The sequence below is a fragment of the Macaca thibetana genome, chromosome 9, assembly GCF_024542745.1.
Source record: "Macaca thibetana thibetana isolate TM-01 chromosome 9, ASM2454274v1, whole genome shotgun sequence".
NCBI lineage: Eukaryota > Metazoa > Chordata > Mammalia > Primates > Cercopithecidae > Macaca > Macaca thibetana.
In genome coordinates, this window is record NC_065586.1 from 59,731,597 (window position 1) to 59,751,635 (window position 20,039).

General features: G+C 50.2%; 4 protein-coding genes and 1 long non-coding RNA gene across 8 annotated transcripts in view; 2 read left to right on the top strand and 3 right to left on the bottom strand.

Annotated features, from left to right (window-relative positions):
- The window catches only part of SEC24C (SEC24 homolog C, COPII coat complex component), a 28,474-nt gene extending 26,615 nt beyond the window's left edge, over positions 1-1,859 (bottom strand). For both annotated transcript variants that reach the window (XM_050803414.1, XM_050803413.1), the window contains exon 1: positions 1,762-1,859. The gene's annotated coding sequence lies outside the window, so the exon portion shown is untranslated. The remainder of the gene's footprint in view (positions 1-1,761) is intronic.
- CHCHD1 (coiled-coil-helix-coiled-coil-helix domain containing 1) overlaps positions 1-20,039 on the bottom strand; it is a 191,658-nt gene that overhangs the window by 38,198 nt on the left and 133,421 nt on the right. Inside the window, exon 1 of one of the 2 annotated variants that reach the window (XM_050803582.1) lies at positions 17,103-17,106. The exons of the other annotated variant lie outside the window; for it this stretch is intronic. The gene's annotated coding sequence lies outside the window, so the exon portion shown is untranslated. Of the gene's footprint in view, positions 1-17,102; positions 17,107-20,039 lie in introns of those variants that run through there. 2 annotated transcript variants of the gene reach the window in all.
- FAM149B1 (family with sequence similarity 149 member B1) overlaps positions 1-20,039 on the bottom strand; it is a 519,129-nt gene that overhangs the window by 11,765 nt on the left and 487,325 nt on the right. The window lies entirely within an intron of this gene.
- On the top strand, positions 1,436-3,237 carry LOC126962485 (uncharacterized). The gene is made up of 3 exons (XR_007728696.1): positions 1,436-1,630; positions 1,772-1,971; positions 2,990-3,237. It is a non-coding gene; the product is annotated as an uncharacterized LOC126962485 (long non-coding RNA).
- SYNPO2L (synaptopodin 2 like) lies at positions 8,817-19,409 on the top strand. 2 transcript variants are annotated; one of them, XM_050803415.1, is made up of 4 exons: positions 8,817-9,469; positions 10,997-11,148; positions 11,603-12,117; positions 16,364-19,409. In XM_050803415.1, the coding sequence occupies exons 1-4, from the start codon at positions 9,365-9,367 to the stop codon at positions 18,529-18,531; spliced, it is 2,940 nt and encodes a 979-aa protein (XP_050659372.1). In that variant the 5' UTR covers positions 8,817-9,364; the 3' UTR covers positions 18,532-19,409. The 2 variants fall into 2 exon arrangements, with proteins under 2 accessions (XP_050659372.1, XP_050659373.1); XM_050803416.1 differs by lacking the exons at positions 8,817-9,469; positions 10,997-11,148 and having other exon boundaries at positions 12,001-14,361.

Here is a 20,039-nt window from a genome sequence, read left to right on the forward strand (position 1 = left end):
GACCTTAAAACTGAAGGGATTTTTGTTTTGTTTTGTTTTTGAAACAGAGTCTTGCTCTGTTGCCAGGCTGGAGTGTGTAGTGGTGGCTCCATCTCAGCTCACTGCAATCTCCGCCTCCCGGGTTCAAGCGATTCTCCTGCCTCAGCCTCCCGAGTAGCTGGGATTACAGGCACATGCCATCCTGCCTGGCTAGTTTTTGTATTTTTAGTAGAGACTGCGTTTCACCCTGTTAGCCAGGCTGGTCTCGATCTCCTGACCTCGTGATCTGCCCACCTTGGCCTCCCAAAGTGCTGGGATTATAGAAGTGAGCCACCACACCCAGCCAAAACCGAAGCATTAAAATCAATAAATGTTGGCCGGGCGCAGTGGCTCACACCTACAATCCCAGCACTTTGGGAGGCCAAGGCAGGCAGATCACTTGAGGTCAGGAGTTCATGACCAGCCTGGCCAACATGGAGAAACCCAGTCTCTACTAAAAATACAAAAACTAGCCGGGCACGATGGCACGCGCCTGTAATCCGAGCTACTTGGGAGGCTGAGGCAGGAGAATCGCTTGAACCCGGGAGGCAGAGGTTGCAGTGAGCTGAGATCGTGCCACTGCACTCCAGCCTGAACAACACAGCAAGACTCCCTTTCAAAAAAAAGAATAATAATAAATAAATGTAAAGGACACCTGAAAACTCTAGCAAGGTAACAGATTAAAACCGAGTGCAGAACAGGCACCTTCTTCACATAATCTGAGGAAACAGTTCAAGAATCAGGGGCAAAGTTAGATTTCATGGAAAAAATCATTCATCTCATCCCTCAAGCAGAAGACTATAAATATTCTAAATTTCAATGCACTTCTCCAACTCTCCTGTTTCTGCTCCCCTTACGATTGTTACGAATCTCGGCCACCATCAAAATTATTACAATCTTGCTCACCAACACAGGGATGAATTAGAGGGCCTTTTCTAGATAAGGTCTTTCCAAGAAAACTATCTCATCACATCTACTTTCAACAGCTGTATCATTCCAATTATCCTATAGACAGAAGAGGCCCAGGAAGCAGAAGCACTCAGAGTTGCTGCAGAGGGAACAATGGGCCTCTCCCCCTTTGCTAGAAGGGCCACCTTGACTATAGAAAATGAGCTGATCCTCGTCCAAAACTCTTTAAACTCAAAGTTATCTCAGTAGCTGTTCGTCCAAATCCTAAACCTTACACAGGTCACTAACACTAAGTTTAAAATATGTCCCCTCCCTTTATCTTTCCAAAGTCGGGGGGAGGGGTAAAGAAAGGAGCTTCTTCTCCAGAAAATAATTCCCTCAAACACATTCAAGATCTTGGAGTCAGACTGAAGTCTCGACTCCATTCTGGTGGATAGTCGAGGGTGACAACCCAAAGGGGCGGGGCAAGCTTCCTAGAACTCTGAATGTAGTCAAGCTATGGAGCCTCGGAGAGCCGGGGATCAAGACCGAGAAGCCAAGTCAGCTTCTAAGGCCACGATAAGAGAGGCGGCTGCTCTATTGAGCACAGAGCCCAAGCGTCTTGCACCTTTTAACAGGCTCGGGGCAGGAAGCAGGAGCCGGAATCTGGGCCGAGAGACGAAGGGAGGGTCTAGGACCTGTTCCTGGATAGTGGATGCGTGAGGTGAGGGTCTCTTCCCAGGCCCCGCCCCCAGGCTCCTCCCTTCTTTCTGAAACCGGACTCCAATCTGGCCAGTAATACCCTGACCTCTCCTTCGCTTTCCTACCCACCAACCTCCCGATGCCACTCCTCACCCGGCTCCAGATCCAGGTTAGACTTCGTTCCTAACGTCAAGGCTCCCAGGCTTCACTTCCGGTTCCGAGGGGGTCGTCGCTTCACCCCCGGAAGTTCCTCCTCCACGCTTTAGGGCCGGGCCACTCCTGCCACGTCTGCATTTCGGGAACCGCGCATGCGCCACTTTCATCTTCCTATCATGGCCGCCGCCTGGGCGCCTCTGCTGAGTCGTATGTATTTCCCTCCTGACATTTTTTTTCAGATGTTCCGGTCACTTTATGGCCTCACCAACAGAGATGAGATTAAAAACAATTTGTCAAACTATCTTTAATAATGCCCCATCACTCTGCCTGTGACATATTAGTGACCTCTGAGCTTGTAGTCACTTCCTGCTGACCCCTGACCCCATTGATTTCCGTCTGCTGGGTTGATCTCACCCGTGGCCTTTGCTGGTCATGAGATTTGCGGAACGTGTGGTGGTGGTAAAGGGCCACAACTGTTGTCAACGTGCATGTAGGGGTCTGAGGTCTGGCTCTACAGTTTGTAAAATGGAAATAATAATGCCCGTGTAAGAACTTGAGAGGATGAAATTAGGCCACGTACGCCGCTTGGCATCATAGTAAGCACTCAGTAAAGGCCAATTGTTATTAACCATTTTTATACAGCGCCTTCGTTTAGGTGCAGAGCTTTATCAGAGCCAAAAGGTCTCTGCTCTCTGTTGGAAGAGTTACAATTCTTGCAGTAATTATTATTATCTCGTTTAATGGCGAAGTAATTATAGCTAACAATGGTAGGATTGCTTTTTCGTATATATGACCTCATTTGAACTTTTCAGTACTATTTATTGATTTAGTAATTTTTCAAGCACTGCTGTTGAAACTGCCTTTGCAAAATTACAACTGAGGAAATTATGATAGTGGAAGAAATCAGACCTAACCGACTCCCTCTTGCTTCTAACCTTTAAGCTGTCCTTATTCATTCCTGGGTGTAGTGGAACTAACTTTGGGAGGAATTCAGTTTATGGTTTGACTCTGAAACAAATTGATAATAGCCCCTTCCCGAAAAGACCCCCTTCTTGCCTGGGGACCAGTCTGCCTTTACAGAACTAACAAATTAGCTACAAGATTACAAATTACAGTTTAGGGGTCATGCAGCCTCTGGCTCCAAGAGTCTGAACTTCCCCAAATTGCTCTTAGGAATAACATCACTATTGTAAAACCTAAGATTAGTGCTTGAGATATTTTGCAGACCCTGCACTCGTTGGATCAGCTGACACCACCTAGACCGGTAACCTGGCTCAATCAGTTCTGCCATCCCACCCAGGAACAGAAAACAGCAAGAAAACCTCACTTCGACTCCCTATGAGTCCATCTTCATCCTGACCAATCAGCACGCCCCATTCACAAGCTCCTACTCACCAAATTATCTTTAAGAACTCTGATCCTCGAATGCCCAGGGAGACTAATTTGGTAATAATAAAACTCTGGTCTCCCACACAGCTGGCTCTGCGTGAATTACTCTTTGTCCACTGAAATTCCCTGGTCTTGATAAATCGGCTCTGTCGAGGCAGCAGGCAGGGTGAACCCACTGAGCGCTTACATTGTGTGCCACGCCATGTTCTTGGTTCTGGAAATACAGCAGTGAACAAAAGTGTTTGTTCTCATATTATTGACAGTAAATATCAGTTATTCTGAGGCACAGAGTGGTTTATTCACTGAAAAATTTGCACTTTAGGCTGTGCTAGAAACTATATATTAGGCATTAAGATACACTAAACAGGTAGATTGTTCTGTCCTCTGTTGTTTTGAGACAGAGTCTTGCTCTGTCTCCAGGCTGAAGTGAGTGCAGTGGCCCAATCTTGGCTCACTGCAACCTCCGCCTCCTAGGTTCAAGTGATTCTCATGCCTCAGCCTCCCGAGTAGCTGGGATTACAGACACGCACCACCACCCCAGCTAATTTTTGTATTTTTAGTATAGACAGGGTTTCACCATGTTGGCCAGGATAGTCTTGATCTCCTGACCTAGTGATCCACCCCCCTTGGCCTCCCAAAGTGCTGGGATTACAGGCATGAGCCACCACGCCCGGCCTGTTGGTTTGTTTTAGAGACGGTTTTGCTCTGTTGCTCAGGCTGGGCTCAAGTGGTCCTCCTACCTCAGCAGGAGTAGCTGGGTGGTTGAGTAGCTGGGGCTACAGGTATGTACCACCACATCTGGCTAATTTTTTGTAGAGATTAGGTCTCCCTGCCGGGCGCAGTGGCTCAAGCCTGTAATCCCAGCACTTTGGGAGGCCGAGGCGGGTGGATCACGAGGTCAGGAGATCGAGACCATCCTGGCTAACATGGTGAAACCCCGTCTCTACTAAAAATACAAAAAACTAGCCGGGCGTGGTGGCGGGTGCCTGTAGTCCCAGCTACTCGGAGGCTGAGGCAGGAGAATGGCGTGAACCCGGGAGGCGGAGCTTGCAGTGAGCCGAGATCGCGCCACTGCACTCCGGCCTGGGCGACACAGCGAGACTCCGTCTCAAAAAAAAAGAGATTAGGTCTCCCTGTGTTGCCCAGGATGGTCTCAAATTCCTCCCACCTTAGCCTTCCAAATTGCTGAGGTTAGAGGTGTGAAGCCACCACACCTGACCTATCAGTTTTTAGTCAATGATTCTCAAAGTGTGATCCTCGGATCAGCAGTATCAGTATCACCTGGAAACTTGCTTGAAATGCAAATTTCAGACCCACTTTGCATAGATAAGAGCCAGAAATTCTGGAGGTGGGGCCCAGCAAGCTATGGTTTAAGGCCCTCCAGGTGATTCCATTGCTGATTGAGAACCACTAGTCTAGATGAATAATTTGCCAAATTCAACTAACATATGTTGAGCACCTGACCTAAACTGGGTCCTCTGCTAAGCATTTTCACATGATTCATCCCACTTGACTCATCAATATAGGAAAGTATCCTCTGTCTTGCTTAAGGTTGCACCCCTAGGACCGGGCATGGTGGCTCATGCCTGTAATCCCAGCACTTTGGGAGTCCGAGACAGACGGATCACCTGAAGTCAAGAGTTTGAGACCAGCCTGGCCAACCCTGTCTCTTCCAAAAATACAAAATAGCTGGATGTGGTGGCGCGTGCCTATAATCCCGACTACTCAGGAGGCTGAGGCAGGAGAACCACTTGAACCCAGGGGACGGAGGTTGCAGTGAACCAAGATTGCACCACTGCATTCCAGCTTGGGACACAGAGCAAGACTCCGTCTTAAAAAAAGGTTGCACTGGCCGGGCGCGGTGGCTCAAGCCTGTAATCCCAGCACTTTGGGAGGCCGAGACGGGCGGATCATGAGGTCAGGAGATCGAGACCATCCTGGCTAACACAGTGAAACCCCGTCTCTACTAAAAAATACAAAAAACTAGCCAGGCGAGGTGGCGGGCGCCTGTAGTCCCAGCTACTCGGGAGGCTGAGGCAGGAGAATGGCTCAAACCCGGGAGGCAGAGCTTGCAGTGAGCTGAGATCCGACCACTGCACTCCAGCCCGGGCGACAGCGCGAGACTCCGTCTCAAAAAAAAAAAAAGGTTGCACCCCTAGTAAGTGGTAGATCCTAGCTTCAGTTTCTTTCTTCCCCCTCTCCCCACCTGTTTTTTTTCCATTTGAGACAGGGTCTCTGTCACCCAGGCTGGAGTGCAGTGGCACAATCTTCAACCTCTGCCTCCCAGGCTCAAGTGATCCTCCCTGCTCAGCGTCCCTAGTAGCTGGGACTACAGGCATGTGCCACCACACTTAGCTAGCTAAGTTTTGTATTTTTTGTAGAGACAGGGTGTCACCATGTTACCCAGGCTGGTCTCAAACTCCTGGGCTCAAGCGATCTGCCCGCCTCAGCCTTCCGAAGTGCTAGGATTGCAGGCATAAGCCACCATGCCCAGCTCGGTACCATAGTTTCTTGAGGATAGAGACTAATGTGTTGCAATTTATTGGTTTCTATATCTGCACTCAGTGGTTCTCAACCTTGGTTGCATATTAGAATCATCTGTGGTGCTTTTTATTTTTATTTTCATTTTTGAGACAGAGTTTCGCTCTTGTTGCCCAGGCTGGAGTGCAATGGTGTGATCTCAGCTCACTGCAACCTCTCCCTCACGCGTTCAAGCAATTCCCCAGCCTCCCAAGTATCTGGGATTACAGGCATGTGCCACCATTCCTGGCTAATTTTTGTATTTTGAGTAGAGATGGAGTTTCACCTTGTTGGCCAGGTTGGTCTCAAACTCCTGACCTCAGGTGATCCACCTGCCTCAGCCTCCCAAAGTGCTAGGATTACAGACGTGAGCCACTGCACTCGGCCTTGTGGTGCTTTTTAAAATGCCACTACCAGGTACTAGACCAATAAAATCTGTCCCTAAGGATGTGTGTGTGTGTGTAAAACTTCATTGCATCATCATTTAATCCTATATGCTGATATGCTGTCTTTTCTTAGGGACTCAGTAGCTGTAAAAGTTTTCTAGGTGATTTTAATATGCACTGAAGGTTAATTGAAATCCATTGGTATAGCACAATGGCTGACATGTAGCTAACACTCAGTAAATGTGTGAATAGTGAATGAATAGAGAATGAATAGATATTTAAATCCTCTTTTTTTTTTTTTTTTTTTTGAGATGAGAGTTTCGCTCTTGTTGCTCAGGCTGGAGTGCAATGGCCCAATCTTGGCTCATCACAACCTCCGCCTCCCAGGTTCAAGCGATTTTCCTGCCTCAGCTTCCCAAGTAGCTGGGGATAACAGGCATGTGCCACCATGCCTGGCTAATTTTTGTATTTTTAGTAGAGATGGGGTTTCTTCATGGTCATCAGGCTGGTCTCAAACTCCCAACCTCAGGTGATCCGCCCACCTTGGCCTCCCAACGTGCTGGGATTACAGGCATGAGCCACCGAGCCTGGCCTAGATCCTCTTTTTACTGATGAGGCCAAGTGACTGCCCTGCCTGAGATCACACAGGTACTAAGTGATGGAAGAAGAACCCAACTTCAAGCTGGGCGTGGTGGCTCATGCCTGTAATCCCAGCACTTTGGGATACCGAGGCGGGCAGATCACCTGAGGTCGGGAGTTCGAGACCAGCCTGATCAACATGGAGAAACCCCGTCTCTACTAAAAATACAAAAATTAGCCAGGCGTGGTGGCGGGTGCCTGTAGTGTCAACTACTTGGGAGGCTGAGACAGGAGAATCGCTTGAACCTGGGAGGTGGAGGTAGCAGTGAGCTGAGACCTTACCATTGCACTCCAGTGTGGGCAACAAGAGCGAAACTCTGTCTAAAAAAAAAAAAAAAAAAAAAAAAAAGGCCAGGCACAGTGGCTTACACCTGTAATCCCAGCACTTTGGGAAGCCAAGGTGGGTGGATCACGAGATCAGGGGTTCGAGACCAGCCTGGCTAACATGGTGAAACCCCATCTCTACTAAAAATACAACAATTAGCTAGCTAAGTGTGGTGGCACATGCCTGTAGTCCCAGCTAGTCAGGAGGCTGAGGCAGGAGAATCATTTGAACCTGGGAAGTGGAGATTGCAGTGAGCCAAGATCTCCATTGCACTCCAGCCTGGGCGTCAGGGTGAGACTCCGTCTCAAAAAAAAAAAAAAACCAAAAACCCAAGTTCATTTCTTCTGACCCCAAAATCCCAAGTATTTTCTTCTTGGAGATCTCTTTTTTCTTTCTTCCTTTTTCTTTTTCTTTTTCTTTTTTTTTTTTTTTTTTCTTTTTGGAGACAGGGTCTCACTCTGTCACCCAGGCTAGAGTGCTAGAGTGCAGTGGCAGGATCATGACTCACTGCAGCTTCAACCTCCAGGGCTTAAGCAACCCTCCCATGTCAATCTCCCAAGTAGCTGGGACTACAGGAGCATGTGACCAGGCAGGCCTGGCTAAATTTTTTTGTAGAAACAGGGTCTCACCATGTTACCCAGGCTGGTCTTGAACTCCTGTGCTCAAGCGATCCACCTGTCTCAGCCTCTCAAAGTGCTGGGATTACAGGCATGAGCTACTGCACCCAGCCCAAGTGTTTCTAGGACACAGAGGCATATACCAAGGCAAACAGTATTTAGCATACACTAGGTGGGCAGCTATTTTATGAAACTCTGTAGCCTTTGATAATCACAGTTATAGCACCATAATGTTGTGCCTTGTAACAGAGACATTCTTGTAATGGAAACCTAGAGACAAGTAGAGATTGTATTAACATGGTTTGGTATGTTTACGCACACCTACATACCTTTCCATGACCACGTATGTATTACAATAGGTAATTTTTTTTATAGTTTTTTAATTAATTAATTTTTTTTTTTGAGACGGAGTCTCGCTCTGTCACCCAGGAGTGCAGTGGCACGATATTGGCTCACCACAAGCTCCGCCTCCCGGGTTCACGCCATTCTCCTGCCTCTGCCTCCTGAGTAGCCGGGACTACAGGCACCTGCCACCACGCCCAGCTAATTTTTTGTATTTTTAGTAGAGACAGGGTTTCACCATGTTAGCCAGGATGGTCTTCATCTCCTGACCTCGTGATCCGCCCGCCTTGGCTCCCAAAGTGCTGGGATTACAGGCGTGAGCCACCACACCCGGCCTCTTGTTTTGTTTTGTTTTTAACATTTTTTAATAATAAAAAAATAGAGATAGGGCACATCTCACCATGTTGTCCAGGCTGATCTCAAATTCCTGAACTCAAGAAATCCGGCCGGGCGCGGTGGCTCAAGCCTGTAATCCCAGCACTTTGGGAGGCCGAGACGGGCGGATCACAAGGTCAGGAGATCGAGACCATCCTGGCTAACACGGCGAAACCCCGTCTCTACTAAAAACACAAAAAATTAGCCGGGCGAGGTGGCGGCGCCTGTGGTCCCAGCTACTCGGGAGGCTGAGGCAGGAGAATGGCGGGAACCCGGGAGGCGGAGCTTGCAGTGAGCTGAGATCTGGCCACTGCACTCCAGCCTGGGCGACAGAGCGAGACTCCGTCTCAAAAAAAAAAAAAAAAAAAAAAAAAAAAAAAAAAAAAAGAAATCCACCCACCTTGGCCTCCCAAAGTGCTAGGATTATAGGTGTGAGCCACCATGCCTGGCCCAGCATTTTAATTAACAGATAAATTTATATAGCGAGGGTGCATTCTTTCCTGGGATCTTGGAGCAAGCCCAGCCATTCTTTGCCGGCTATGGAATTGAAGCCCCTGCTGCTGCCACTTTGAAATGGTCTTTGGAGGAAAGCAGTTGAGATTAGCCCATGGTCCTATTAGAGAAGGCACAGTTCCTGAAAGGGTGTACATTGGTTATAGAGCCTAGAGAGTTTGTATTAGTCCTGAATAAAAGGCCCATGCAGGAGAATGGGGAACATGGAGGGCAGAAGTTTGTACTATAATTAGCTCTAGGACTAGCACAGATGGGGGAGGGAGGGGAGTGCAAGCAGCATCTATTTTGAGCACATCTGCGATTGATGGGACACGTGTGCTGGACTGTAATGATCCCAGGGCCAAGTTGCCTGCCTGTGGTGTGTGGTGTGGGGGGGAGGCCTGGGGCAGCAGGAGCAGGACAGCCGGACAGGAAGGCCGGACGGGGTTCGAGCACTTCAACTTCTCTCCCTGAGACACTGTTCCAACTCCGGGGGCCATAGGCCAAGCTGAGTGATGGGTGCTGAGGAGGAGGTGCTGGTCACACTATCAGGGGGAGCCCCCTGGGGCTTCCGACTTCAGGGGGGGGCCGAGCAGAGGAAACCCTTACAGGTGTCTAAGGTAAGGGAGAGCCCCTGAAATGAGGCTTCAGGGAAATGGAACCCAAGGGTTCCTGGGAAGAGATGTGTGGTGGCATATGGTGGGGTTTGGGGGGGTGGGAGGCTGTGAAGATGGGGTGGGTAGTGGGAAGGGAAGCATGCTCAAGTCTCATAGTGGGAGTAGCGTCTGACCACAGGCTTCTTGTGGGGGGTCTATTAGAAAACAGAATTCTTGGTTTTCAGGGAGCAGAGGAAAAAGAAAGACTCTGTTTTAGTTCCCTGCAGCACTGTGGTATCAGAGGCCCAGCTCTGGTCATCCAGTGTTTGTTCTCTTGAGTATGTGCCTCTACTCCAAACTCCAGAAATACAGGGAAGGTTCTAATTTATCTCTGACTAAACTGATACGTGATGAACTGAAACTGCCTCGTACAGCCTAGCCCAGCCCAGTCCTACCCTGGCTCACCCTGCTCTGCCCATGCCTTCAGTGCTCTTTCCCTAGGTCAGATCCTTTCTCTCACTAGGCAAGACGTTTTTAGGTGCTAGGAGGGTTATGGCAAGATCTGGCTTCACAGACGAAGTCATTACCCTTTTGGTTTCACCCCACAGGCTTAGTTTTCCGAACTGTAAAATGTGGGTAATAATAGTACTTGTACCTACTTCATGGAACCATTCTAAGGATTAAATGCAATAATACATGTAGCACAGTGCCCAACACTTAGTAAAAACTCAATAAATGGTAGCCACTACTACTATTATTACTTTGGCATACATACATTTGTGTGTACACATGGCACACATATACCCAAATAATCACAATCTCCCAGAATCCCACTGGACTCCCTCCAACCTGGAGTACTGTTCTAAAATCTTGACTGTGTAATGGCACCTGGGGTTCCAAGGCCTAGTAGAGAATTACCGGCCAATATAGATACTGCCTTTGAAGAAAAAGCTTATGGAGATAACCAACATTCCTTTTCGTTTTTTTTTTCTTTTTGCCACAGTCTTACTCTATTGCCCAGGCTGGAGTGCAGTGATGTGATCTTGGCTCACTGCAACTTCTGCTTCCTGGGTTCAAGTGATTCTTCTGCCTCAGCCTCCCAAGTATCTGGGACTACATGTGCCCGCCACCACGGCCGGCTGATTTTTGTATTTTTAGTAGAAACAGGGTTTCACCCGTTGGCCAGGCTGGTCTTGAACTCCTGACCTCAAGTGATCCACCCACCTAGGCCTCCCAAAGTGGCTTACAGGTGTGAGCCACTGCGCCCAGCCAGTAACCACCATTTCTAGTACCTACCCCATGTGGTTCTTCCCAAGCCTCTTTCATTCAGTGGTTACCCTATTTCCCACTATATGGTGTATTTCTTTCTCCAATCTGTATACTTTCTTCCCTCTAGACAGACCACTTCAACTGCAGCCACTTCCATGCATCTCCACACCTTTCTTACCCTACAAAGTAAAATCCCTTCCTATGGGTCCTTCCTGTCTTTTCCTTTCATTCTATTCCCTTTGGAGCCCTCTCTTACCTACAATGTCTCCTTCAACATCTCAGATTCGAAGACGGAGCCAGGCTGGCAGAGCAGGACTCCGAGAGAAGGACCAGCTCTTGGCAATCAATGGGGTCTCTTGCACCAACCTCTCCCATGCCAGTGCCATGAGCCTCATCGATGCCTCAGGAAATCAGCTTGTCCTCACTGTGCAGCGGTATGGACCTCCCTCCTCTTCTCTTCCCCTAATCCAGGACTCCCATTGCCTGTCTCAGCTCTGTGTCTCACTGGCCTGGCTTTAGCAACTAACAGGTACCTATTTCTGCTCGTGCATTTCTGCTGGAGTGTAGATGGTTTGTGTCTGCCTCCCAGAGGGCTTGAATGTATCTGCAATTAAGGGATGGGGATGTCAGTGGGTATTTGACTGATGGGCCTACTTCAACCCCTGGCCTGTCTCCTCATTACATCTTCCTCTAAGCCTATTTCCACTTACAGCCCTTTAAGCACATTTGCCTCCCAGTTTGTCTTCATATCTTCACTCTTCCCGTCTCACCCATTCCAACTGTATGACAGCCTTCTCTCTCCCTTACTTCTTCCCTCTATCCCTTCCAGACCTCTCAAGCTGTCAGTACCTAGCCCATCTCTCAAGCTCTGTCATCTTTCCTATCCAGGGTAGCAGACGAGGGTCCTGTGCAATCTCCATCTCCCCATGAGCTTCAGGTGCTGTCACCCTTATCTCCACTGAGTCCTGAGCCCCCTGGTGCTCCAGTTCCTCAGCCTCTTCAGCCTGGGAGTCTTCGTTCACCTCCTGATAGTGAGGCTTACTACGGAGAGACTGACAGTGATGCTGATGGTCCTGCCACGCAGGAGAAGCCTCGCCGACCTCGCCGCCGAGGCCCCACAAGGCCCACCCCTCCGGGTGCCCCACCTGATGAGGTCTACCTGTCTGACAGCCCTGCAGAGCCAGTACCTACTATCCCTGGCCCTTCCAGCCAGGGTGACAGCCGTGTGAGCTCCCCGTCTTGGGAGGATGGGGCAGCCCTTCAGCCACCCCCAGCTGAGGCTCTGCTGTTACCCCATGGCCCCCTCCGGCCTGGTCCTCATCTCATCCCTATGGTGGGGCCTGTTCCCCACCCGGTGGCAGAAGATCTTACTACCACCTACACCCAGAAGGCCAAGCAAGCCAGTGAGTGCCTGAATCCCTTTTCCCCAGCCAGGATCCTTAAATCTGAGCCTTAAATCTACCCTTCTATAGCCATACATTCTCCCTACCTTGGGCCCCTTGGATACAGTCTTGGGGACAGGAGGAGAAGAGTATGAGTAGAAGGGGAGCATAATTACTCTCATGACCCCCATTATTTTTGCTGTTTGAACCAATGTGGCAAAAGGGTAAGGTGATTCAGTTCAACCAAGGAACAGGGTAAGTAGGGAAATTGGAAAGAGACACAAATAGATGAAGGGTTTGGTGGTGGTGATAACTGTTATTGTGTGTCATGATGGGGTGAAAGCAGAGTACAGACACAAGACAGGGGAGTATTTAAAAGCAGGTTGAAGGCTGGGCAAGGTGGCTCATACCTGTAATCCCAGCACTCTGGGAGGCTGAGGTAGGAGGATAGCATGAACCCAGGAGTTTGTTTTCTTTTTTTTTTTTTTTTTTTTTTTTTTTTAGATGGGAGTATGGCTCTTGTGCCTAGGCTGGAATGCAATGGCGTGATCTTGGCTCACTGCAACCTCCACCTCCCAGGTTCAAGCAATTCTCCTGCCTCAGCCTCCTGAGTAGCTGGGGTTACGGGCACCTGCTACCACACCTGGCTAATTTTTTGTATTTTTAGTAGAGACGGGGTTTTACCATATTGGTCAGGCTGGTCTCAAACTCCTGACCTCAGGTGATCTGCCTGCCTCGGCCTCCCAAAGTGCTGGGATTACAGGTGTGAGCCACTGCTCCTGGCAGAAGCCAGAAGTTTGAGACCAGTCTGGACAACATCGTGAGTCTTTGTCTCCAATAAAAATTTAAAAATTAGCCAAGCACGGTGGCACATGTCTATGGTCCCAGGTACTTGGGAGGCTGAGGCCGGAGGATTGCTTGAGCCTGGGAGGTTTAGGCTGCAGTGAGCCATGTTTGCACCACTGCACTCCAGCATGAGCAACAGACCAAGACCCTGTCTTAAAAATAAATAAATAAATAATAAAAATTAATAAATAAAAGTGGGTCAAAGCTACAGGGGTTCTTTTTTTTTCTTCTTCTTTTTTTTTCTTTTTGAGGCAGAGTCTTGCACTGTTACCCAGACTGGAGTGCAATCTTGGCTCACTGCAACCTCTGCCTCCTGGGTTCAGGCGATCCTTCTGCCTCAGCCTCCTGAGTAGCTGGGATTAAAGGTGCCTGCCACCATGCCTGGCTAATTTTTTGTATTTTTAGTAGAGACGGGGTTTCACTATGTTGGCCAGGCTGGTCTTGAACTCCTGACCTCGTGATCCACCTGCCTCAGCCTCCCAAAGTGCTGGGATTACAGGCATGAGCCACTGCCCCGCCAAGGGGTTGTTTATAGTGTTAATTGCAGGTACCTTTGACATTTGCAAGTTCCGTTAGGATTCCTGGGGACTGAGAGGCTATGGGACGATCATGAGATCCCGGGGAAGTGGCAGAGGGAGGGAGCTTTGGCTTTGGCTCCTTATCTCAGGCAAGAATGTTGGCCTGGGCAGAAAAAGCCCATTCCACTTATCTCAGGCTCTTTGCTATTTTTGATGTGAGTGACAGAACAAGGTCTAAGGGTAAACTTTCTCCCTACTCTATGCCTCCTGTGCCTTTCCCACAGAGACCGTTCTTGTTACCTTCGAAATCTCAGGATTCCCTCTCTAGTTATACTTCTTTCCTTTCCTCCACCATTTTGATTCCTGATCCTTAGAACTTTGTATCTCTCAGTTTGGAGTGGAGGCTAAGGACATGAGAGTTGAGAGTCTGACATCCCTGAGTGTCCAATATCCTAGGAATTCCAGATGTGTGCCTAGGATCCCATGCTTTCCTCAATTCTCCACTTATCTCCCCCTCCCTTCCCATAATGCTGGATGAGACTGTAGCTACTGGCTCAGAGGTATTTTTAGTCAAGCAGACCTCATTGTCTGCTGGGGTGGGTTGGGGGAAGGGAAAGCAGGTGCCCACGTCCATCACACCGGCACTTGTGGGGCAGCCCAGAGAAGGGAGAGGGCCAGGTTCCAAAAATAGCACAGTGAGCTCATTCAGCTGCCAGCTCTGGGGACAAGACAAAGGGGCTTTAAAAGGCGTGGGGGGTGGCTCAAGCTGGTCCTGCTCCAGCCAACACAGCCTTTCTCAGCATGGAGACCTTTGAGCCCATCAGCCAAGAGCCCCTCAGCCAAGTCAGCTACGACAAAGCCCCAGACCCAGTTCCTGAGCTCCAAGACTCATTCTATGCAGGTACTACCCTCCCATATCTATGAGAGTCTGGGGTCTAGAATGGAGGGGAAGATGTCAACAGTTTAGGAAGGGCAGTCTTTGGGAAAGGTCTTACTCTCTTGTTCCTTCCTTTTTGCTGTTCTCTTCCTCCTTTTCTCAGGAGAGTTTCACTGACCCTTTCTCAGTGATGCTATGATCACATGTCAAAGGGGTTTGTGACCACAAGAGCTGTAGAAAACTCATGGGAACAGAGTGTGTATGAGTACATTATGAATACATGAAGGCATGTATGTGTGAGTCGTGGGACAAGATATGTGTGAACAAGAAAGTGTCCATATAAAGAAAGTATAGTGTCAAGAAGGCTTTAATAGTAATGGTTACAGTGGGCCTTCACACTGTGTTAAGTGCTAAATTTACTATATTATCTCAGTTAATCCTTATAGCAATCCTATGAGGTAGCCATTGTCTACCCTCGTTTACAGATGAGGAAACCGAACTTTAATGAGGTGAGGTAACTCTCCCAAGAACCAAAACCCTGAACTGAACTCTGACTCCAGGGCCTGTTGTCTCATCCACAGCACTATTCTGAGGTATAAACGCTGGGATGACAGGAATGACAAAAATGAAAAAAATTCCATCTACTTTCCACTCAAGGTACCACGCTCATTACAAAGGAGCTCATTACAAAGGAGCGTGGTACCTTGAGTGGAAAGTAGATGGAATTTCAATAATTTTTCAGGAGGAACTGGGGACCATGGACCAGAGAGTATCCATGTGCAAGGCGGGGTCCTCGCAGCAGGGCAGCCTCTCCCATTTCCTGGCCCCACCTACCCAGGCCCCACATGGCATGGAAAGCCCTGCCCTCGTTCCCTTTAGCACATTGTCCTTGTGTGCCTGGATGGCAGTGGCTGCCTGAGCTCTCTACGTAGAGACAGTTCTGACCCCCAAAGAAGCCCACCCCACTACCATCCCCAGCTTGGGGGAAATAATATATTTAGCTGGTGACCTTGAGGTATCCTAAAGATTTGGAGTGTTGCCTTGGAGAACATTACCCTGACTTCTCCTGCGTCTTGGATGGAGACTACCCCTGACTGTGAGTAGCAGAGGTGTGAAGCCCAGACGACTGCCTTGGCAGTTGGAAGGCCGAGATAAACTTTAGAATTCTGTCTACACTGTTAGTAACAGGGTTTCTGCAGGGAGGTCTCTGGGATGAAGGGCCACCTAGAGCATGTAGGTGTATGAATGTATTTGAGTGATGGTGTTTTTACATGGGCACGTGTATTTACATATATGTATGTGAATGGAGCTGTATGTAAGCTGGGGTATATGTGAATGAGAGAGAAAAGTAAATAGGAGAAAGTACGCCTACAGTTGACTTTCACTAGACGGCTATTCTTGTTGAAGTGTTGTGTGGTAGGAGTTATTTCTGTGAATGTGTATGATGTGGATTGCATGAGGGGGGTGGAATTGTGAATGAAGATCCTCATTGCTAAGGGTTCTTTGTGTCCATATCATAGGGGTAAGGGGTAGCGGAGAGGATGAGTCGTAAGCTTCATGAGAAGCCTCCTAACGTGGTCCCTATGGTGGGTGGAAAGTGTTCCTTCTCATCTTTCCTCTCCCTGGGACCTGCTTCTCTCCCTGTCTGCCATGGAGAGTGACACATCTTTCTCCTCCCCTTCCCATTGCCAGTCAGGAATGGGAGGTAGGTGAGGAATGTGTGTGGGGTGGATAAGAGCACATCTCTTGGAAGATAGGAGCAGAATAGCAGTAAGATGGGATGGAAGGGCTGTGGTCAGAGCAGTGTCAGGGCAGTCAACTGGACTTTGCCTTATCTTTAACTGTCCTTGGTTTCACCTTTCACCCTCCACTCTGCCCCTAAGTCAGAGGACTTTGTCACAGGGGACATTGTGGGTCGGGCCAGTGCAAGAGGGAGCTTGCTGGGATGGGAGGTGAAAGCCTTGGGGAACAGGACTAGAAGAGGCTGGGAAGACCCATTGACCATTTTACTTCTTGGCCTCCCCAGAACTGCAACGTGCAGAGAGCCTCCAAGAGAAAAGCATAAAAGAGGCCAAGACCAAATGCAGGACAATTGCATCCCTGCTCACTGCAGCCCCCAACCCCCACTCCAAAGGGGTGCTTATGTTTAAGAAACGGCGGCAGAGAGCCAAGAAGTACACTCTGGTGAGCTTCGGGGCTGCTGCTGGGACGGGCGCTGAGGAGGAGGAGGACGGCGTTCCCCCCACGAGTGAGTCGGAGCTGGACGAAGAAGCCTTCTCCGACGCCCGCAGCCTCACCAATCAATCTGACTGGGACAGTCCCTATCTGGACATGGAGCTTGCCAGGGCGGGCTCAAGAGCATCAGAGGGCCAGGGCTCTGGCCTGGGAGGGCAGCTGAGTGAGGTCTCTGGGCGAGGGGTACAGCTCTTTGAACAGCAGCGCCAGCGCGCAGACTCCAGCACCCAGGAACTGGTGCGGGCCGAACCAGCAGCCATGCTCAACGGGGAGGGCCTGCGGTCACCACCTCGGGCCCAGAGTGCTCCCCCAGAGGCGGCTGTGCTCCCACCCAGCCCCTTGCCGGCCACTGTAGCCAGCCCCAGACCCTTCCAACCAGGTGGTGGAGCCCCGACCCCAACTCCAAACATCTTTAACCGGTCAGCTAGGCCCTTTACCCCGGGCCTACAAGGGCAGCGGCCAACTACCACCTCGGTTATTTTCCGGCCTTTAGCCCCCAGGAGGGCCAACGACAGCCTGGGGGGCCTCAGCCCCGCCCCACCCCCCTTCTTGTCTTCTCCGCAGGGGCCCACCCCTCTGCCCAGCTTCACGTCAGGGGTTCCCAGTCACGCACCAGTCTCTGGTTCCCCCAGCGCCTCACGCACCTCGGGCCCTGTGACAGCCACCAGCTCCCTGTACATCCCAGCCCCCAGTCGGCCTGTCACTCCAGGCGGAACCCCAGAGCCCCCCGCTCCTCCTAGCGCAGCTGCCATGACCTCCACAGCTTCTATCTTCCTATCTGCGCCTTTGCGACCCTCTGTGCGCCCAGAGATGCCTGCCCCAGGCCCAGGGGCTCCTGAGCCCCCCAGCGCTCGGGAGCAGCGCATCTCTGTGCCAGCTGCCCGCACGGGTATCCTGCAGGAGGCCCGGCGCCGGGGGACCCGGAAGCAGATGTTCCGGCCGGGAAAAGAGGAGACGAAGAACTCGCCCAACCCCGAGCTGCTATCGCTGGTACAGAACCTGGATGAAAAGCCCCGGGCCGGGGGTGCAGAATCTGGTCCTGAGGAGGATGCTCTGAGCCTCGGGGCTGAAGCCTGCAACTTCATGCAGCCAGTAGGGGCCAAGAGTTACAAGACCCTGCCTCCCGTGACACCTAAGACCCCTCCTCCAATGGCTCCCAAGACCCCGCCCCCTATGACTCCTAAGACTCCACCCCCAGTGGCTCCTAAGCCCCCATCTCGAGGGCTCCTTGATGGGCTCGTGAATGGGGCAGTCTCTTCAGCTGTAATCCCTGAGCCACCAAGGCTGCAGGGCAGGGGTGGGGAGCTATTTGCTAAGCGGCAGAGCCGTGCGGACAGGTATGTGGTGGAAGGTACACCTGGTCCTGGTCTTGGCCCTCGGCCTAGAAGTCCTTCTCCTACCCCGTCTCTGCCCCCTTCCTGGAAATATTCACCCAACATCCGTGCCCCACCTCCTATTGCTTACAACCCACTGCTCTCTCCCTTTTTCCCGCAGGCGGCCCGAACTCTCCCTAAGGCCCAATCCCAGGGGCCTCGGGCAACACCCAAGCAGGGCATCAAGGCTCTAGATTTTATGCGGCATCAGCCCTATCAACTTAAAACTGCCATGTTCTGTTTTGATGAGGTTCCCCCGACTCCTGGCCCTACCGCCTCAGGGCCCCCCAAAACTGCCCGAGTCCAGGAGATTCGCCGGTTTTCCACTCCGGCGCCCCAGCCCACTGCAGAACCCCTGGTTCCCACTGTGCTTGCCCCGCGAGCAGCCACTACACTGGATGAGCCCATCTGGAGAACAGAGCTGGCCTCAGCCCCTGTTCCTAGCCCAGCCCCTCCTCCAGAGTCTCCCAGGGGCCTTGGGGTTTCTCCCAGCTCCTGTGGTTTCCAGGTAGCCAGGCCCCGATTCTCAGCCACCAGAACAGGATTGCAGGCTCATGTGTGGAGGCCTGGGGCAGGGCACCAGTGAGCAGGCACAGGTCCCAGGACCAAGGAGAGGTGGAACATCCAGTTCCTAAAGTTGCTTCTCCTACCCTATCCCACCCCCTGTCACTGGCATCTGGAAGCTAAATTGCCTCATGCCAGAGATAGTTTCCAAGTTGATGTCCCCGTCCCCCACCTTCCTCCTCACTCTCTACCTCCCTGCCGCTTTCCTACCAACTATGTCTGCTTTGGTATCTTTGCCTCTCTTTGTCTCTGCATTTCCTTGCCTGGATCTCTGTCTTTATTTCCAGGCTTCTCCACCCGTGTTCCTCCACAGATCTCTCTTCCTTGACATTTGTGCTTTTCTCCGTGGGCCTCATTTTAATGTTCAGTGAGAAGTAAACAGAGCAGAAGTGACCACTGGGACCTTAAGCAAGAAGCTCACCACCAGGCACACAGCAAAGGGACTGAACTGACCGTTGTTTGCCCTAAGCCACCCTCACCCCCCACTCTGCTTTCCCAAGCTTGGCTGGCATATACCTAGGCCTGTGTGTGTGTGCGCGCACAGATGTGCTCTTCCGTCTGAGGCATGAGTAAGAGAGGAGGTCAAAATAAAGACCCAATCTGAGTCTTATTGTTGTACTGATAGAAGGGTCAGATATCCCCACATGGAGTTGAGTGGGAGAAAGAGATTCGCTAGAGAATAACTCCTTAGAGACCAATGTCTGTAGCAGGTGTCCAGCATCTTGTGAAAGTTATGGAGCATGAAAAGACTGAAGGGCCAGGAAAGTTTGCATGGGCTGAGTTATATCAGCTAGACCAGGAATAGAACAAATAATTCTATTCCTCAGGATTTCAGAAAGTTAGCAACTTGAGAGGCCAGTGCTGAGCAAACCAGTACCCAGGAAATGAAAAAAAAGAAAATTCCCTATGAGAATGAACAGATCATTGGCTTCATTGCCTCATGAGCTTGAGAGAAAGGAGAAGAGAGTCAGAGTGTGGAGAGTGAGGCTGAAACCAGAAGCATGGCAGAAATGAGTTTAAATGATTGAGCCACAGACAGAAGTATGGTGAGGGACAATGCCATATTGGGAAAAAGTAAAGTTGGGTAACAAAAAACCAACTGTGTGTGAGAAGGGAATTGGAAAAAAAATTTGAGGGAGAAGAATGTATTTGTTAGAATGGAAGGGGATAATGGCAGAAGGGAGGTGTGAGGGTGTGTGCTGAGTGTTGGAAGAACAGTTGGTGTCTGTGTGACTTTCCTTGAGTCTGTCCTTCAGTGTGTCTTCTACAGCTTGCCATGACTACCTGGGAAAGAGCAGAGAAACACCCAGAAACCTCTTTTCAGTACCACCCCATCCCTCAAAACCCCAGCTCTTGCTTCTTTTCAGCTTCCGGTCCTGATCTCTGATCCTTAGAGGAGTGTGGACTCCCTTCTCACCAAGACCACCATCAGCTACGTTTGCCGTTTAATCTGGAAAGTGATAATTTTCCTTTGCTTGTTGGGTGTGAGTCACAATACTTTGGTTTGTGCACAAGAATAAATTTATGCCC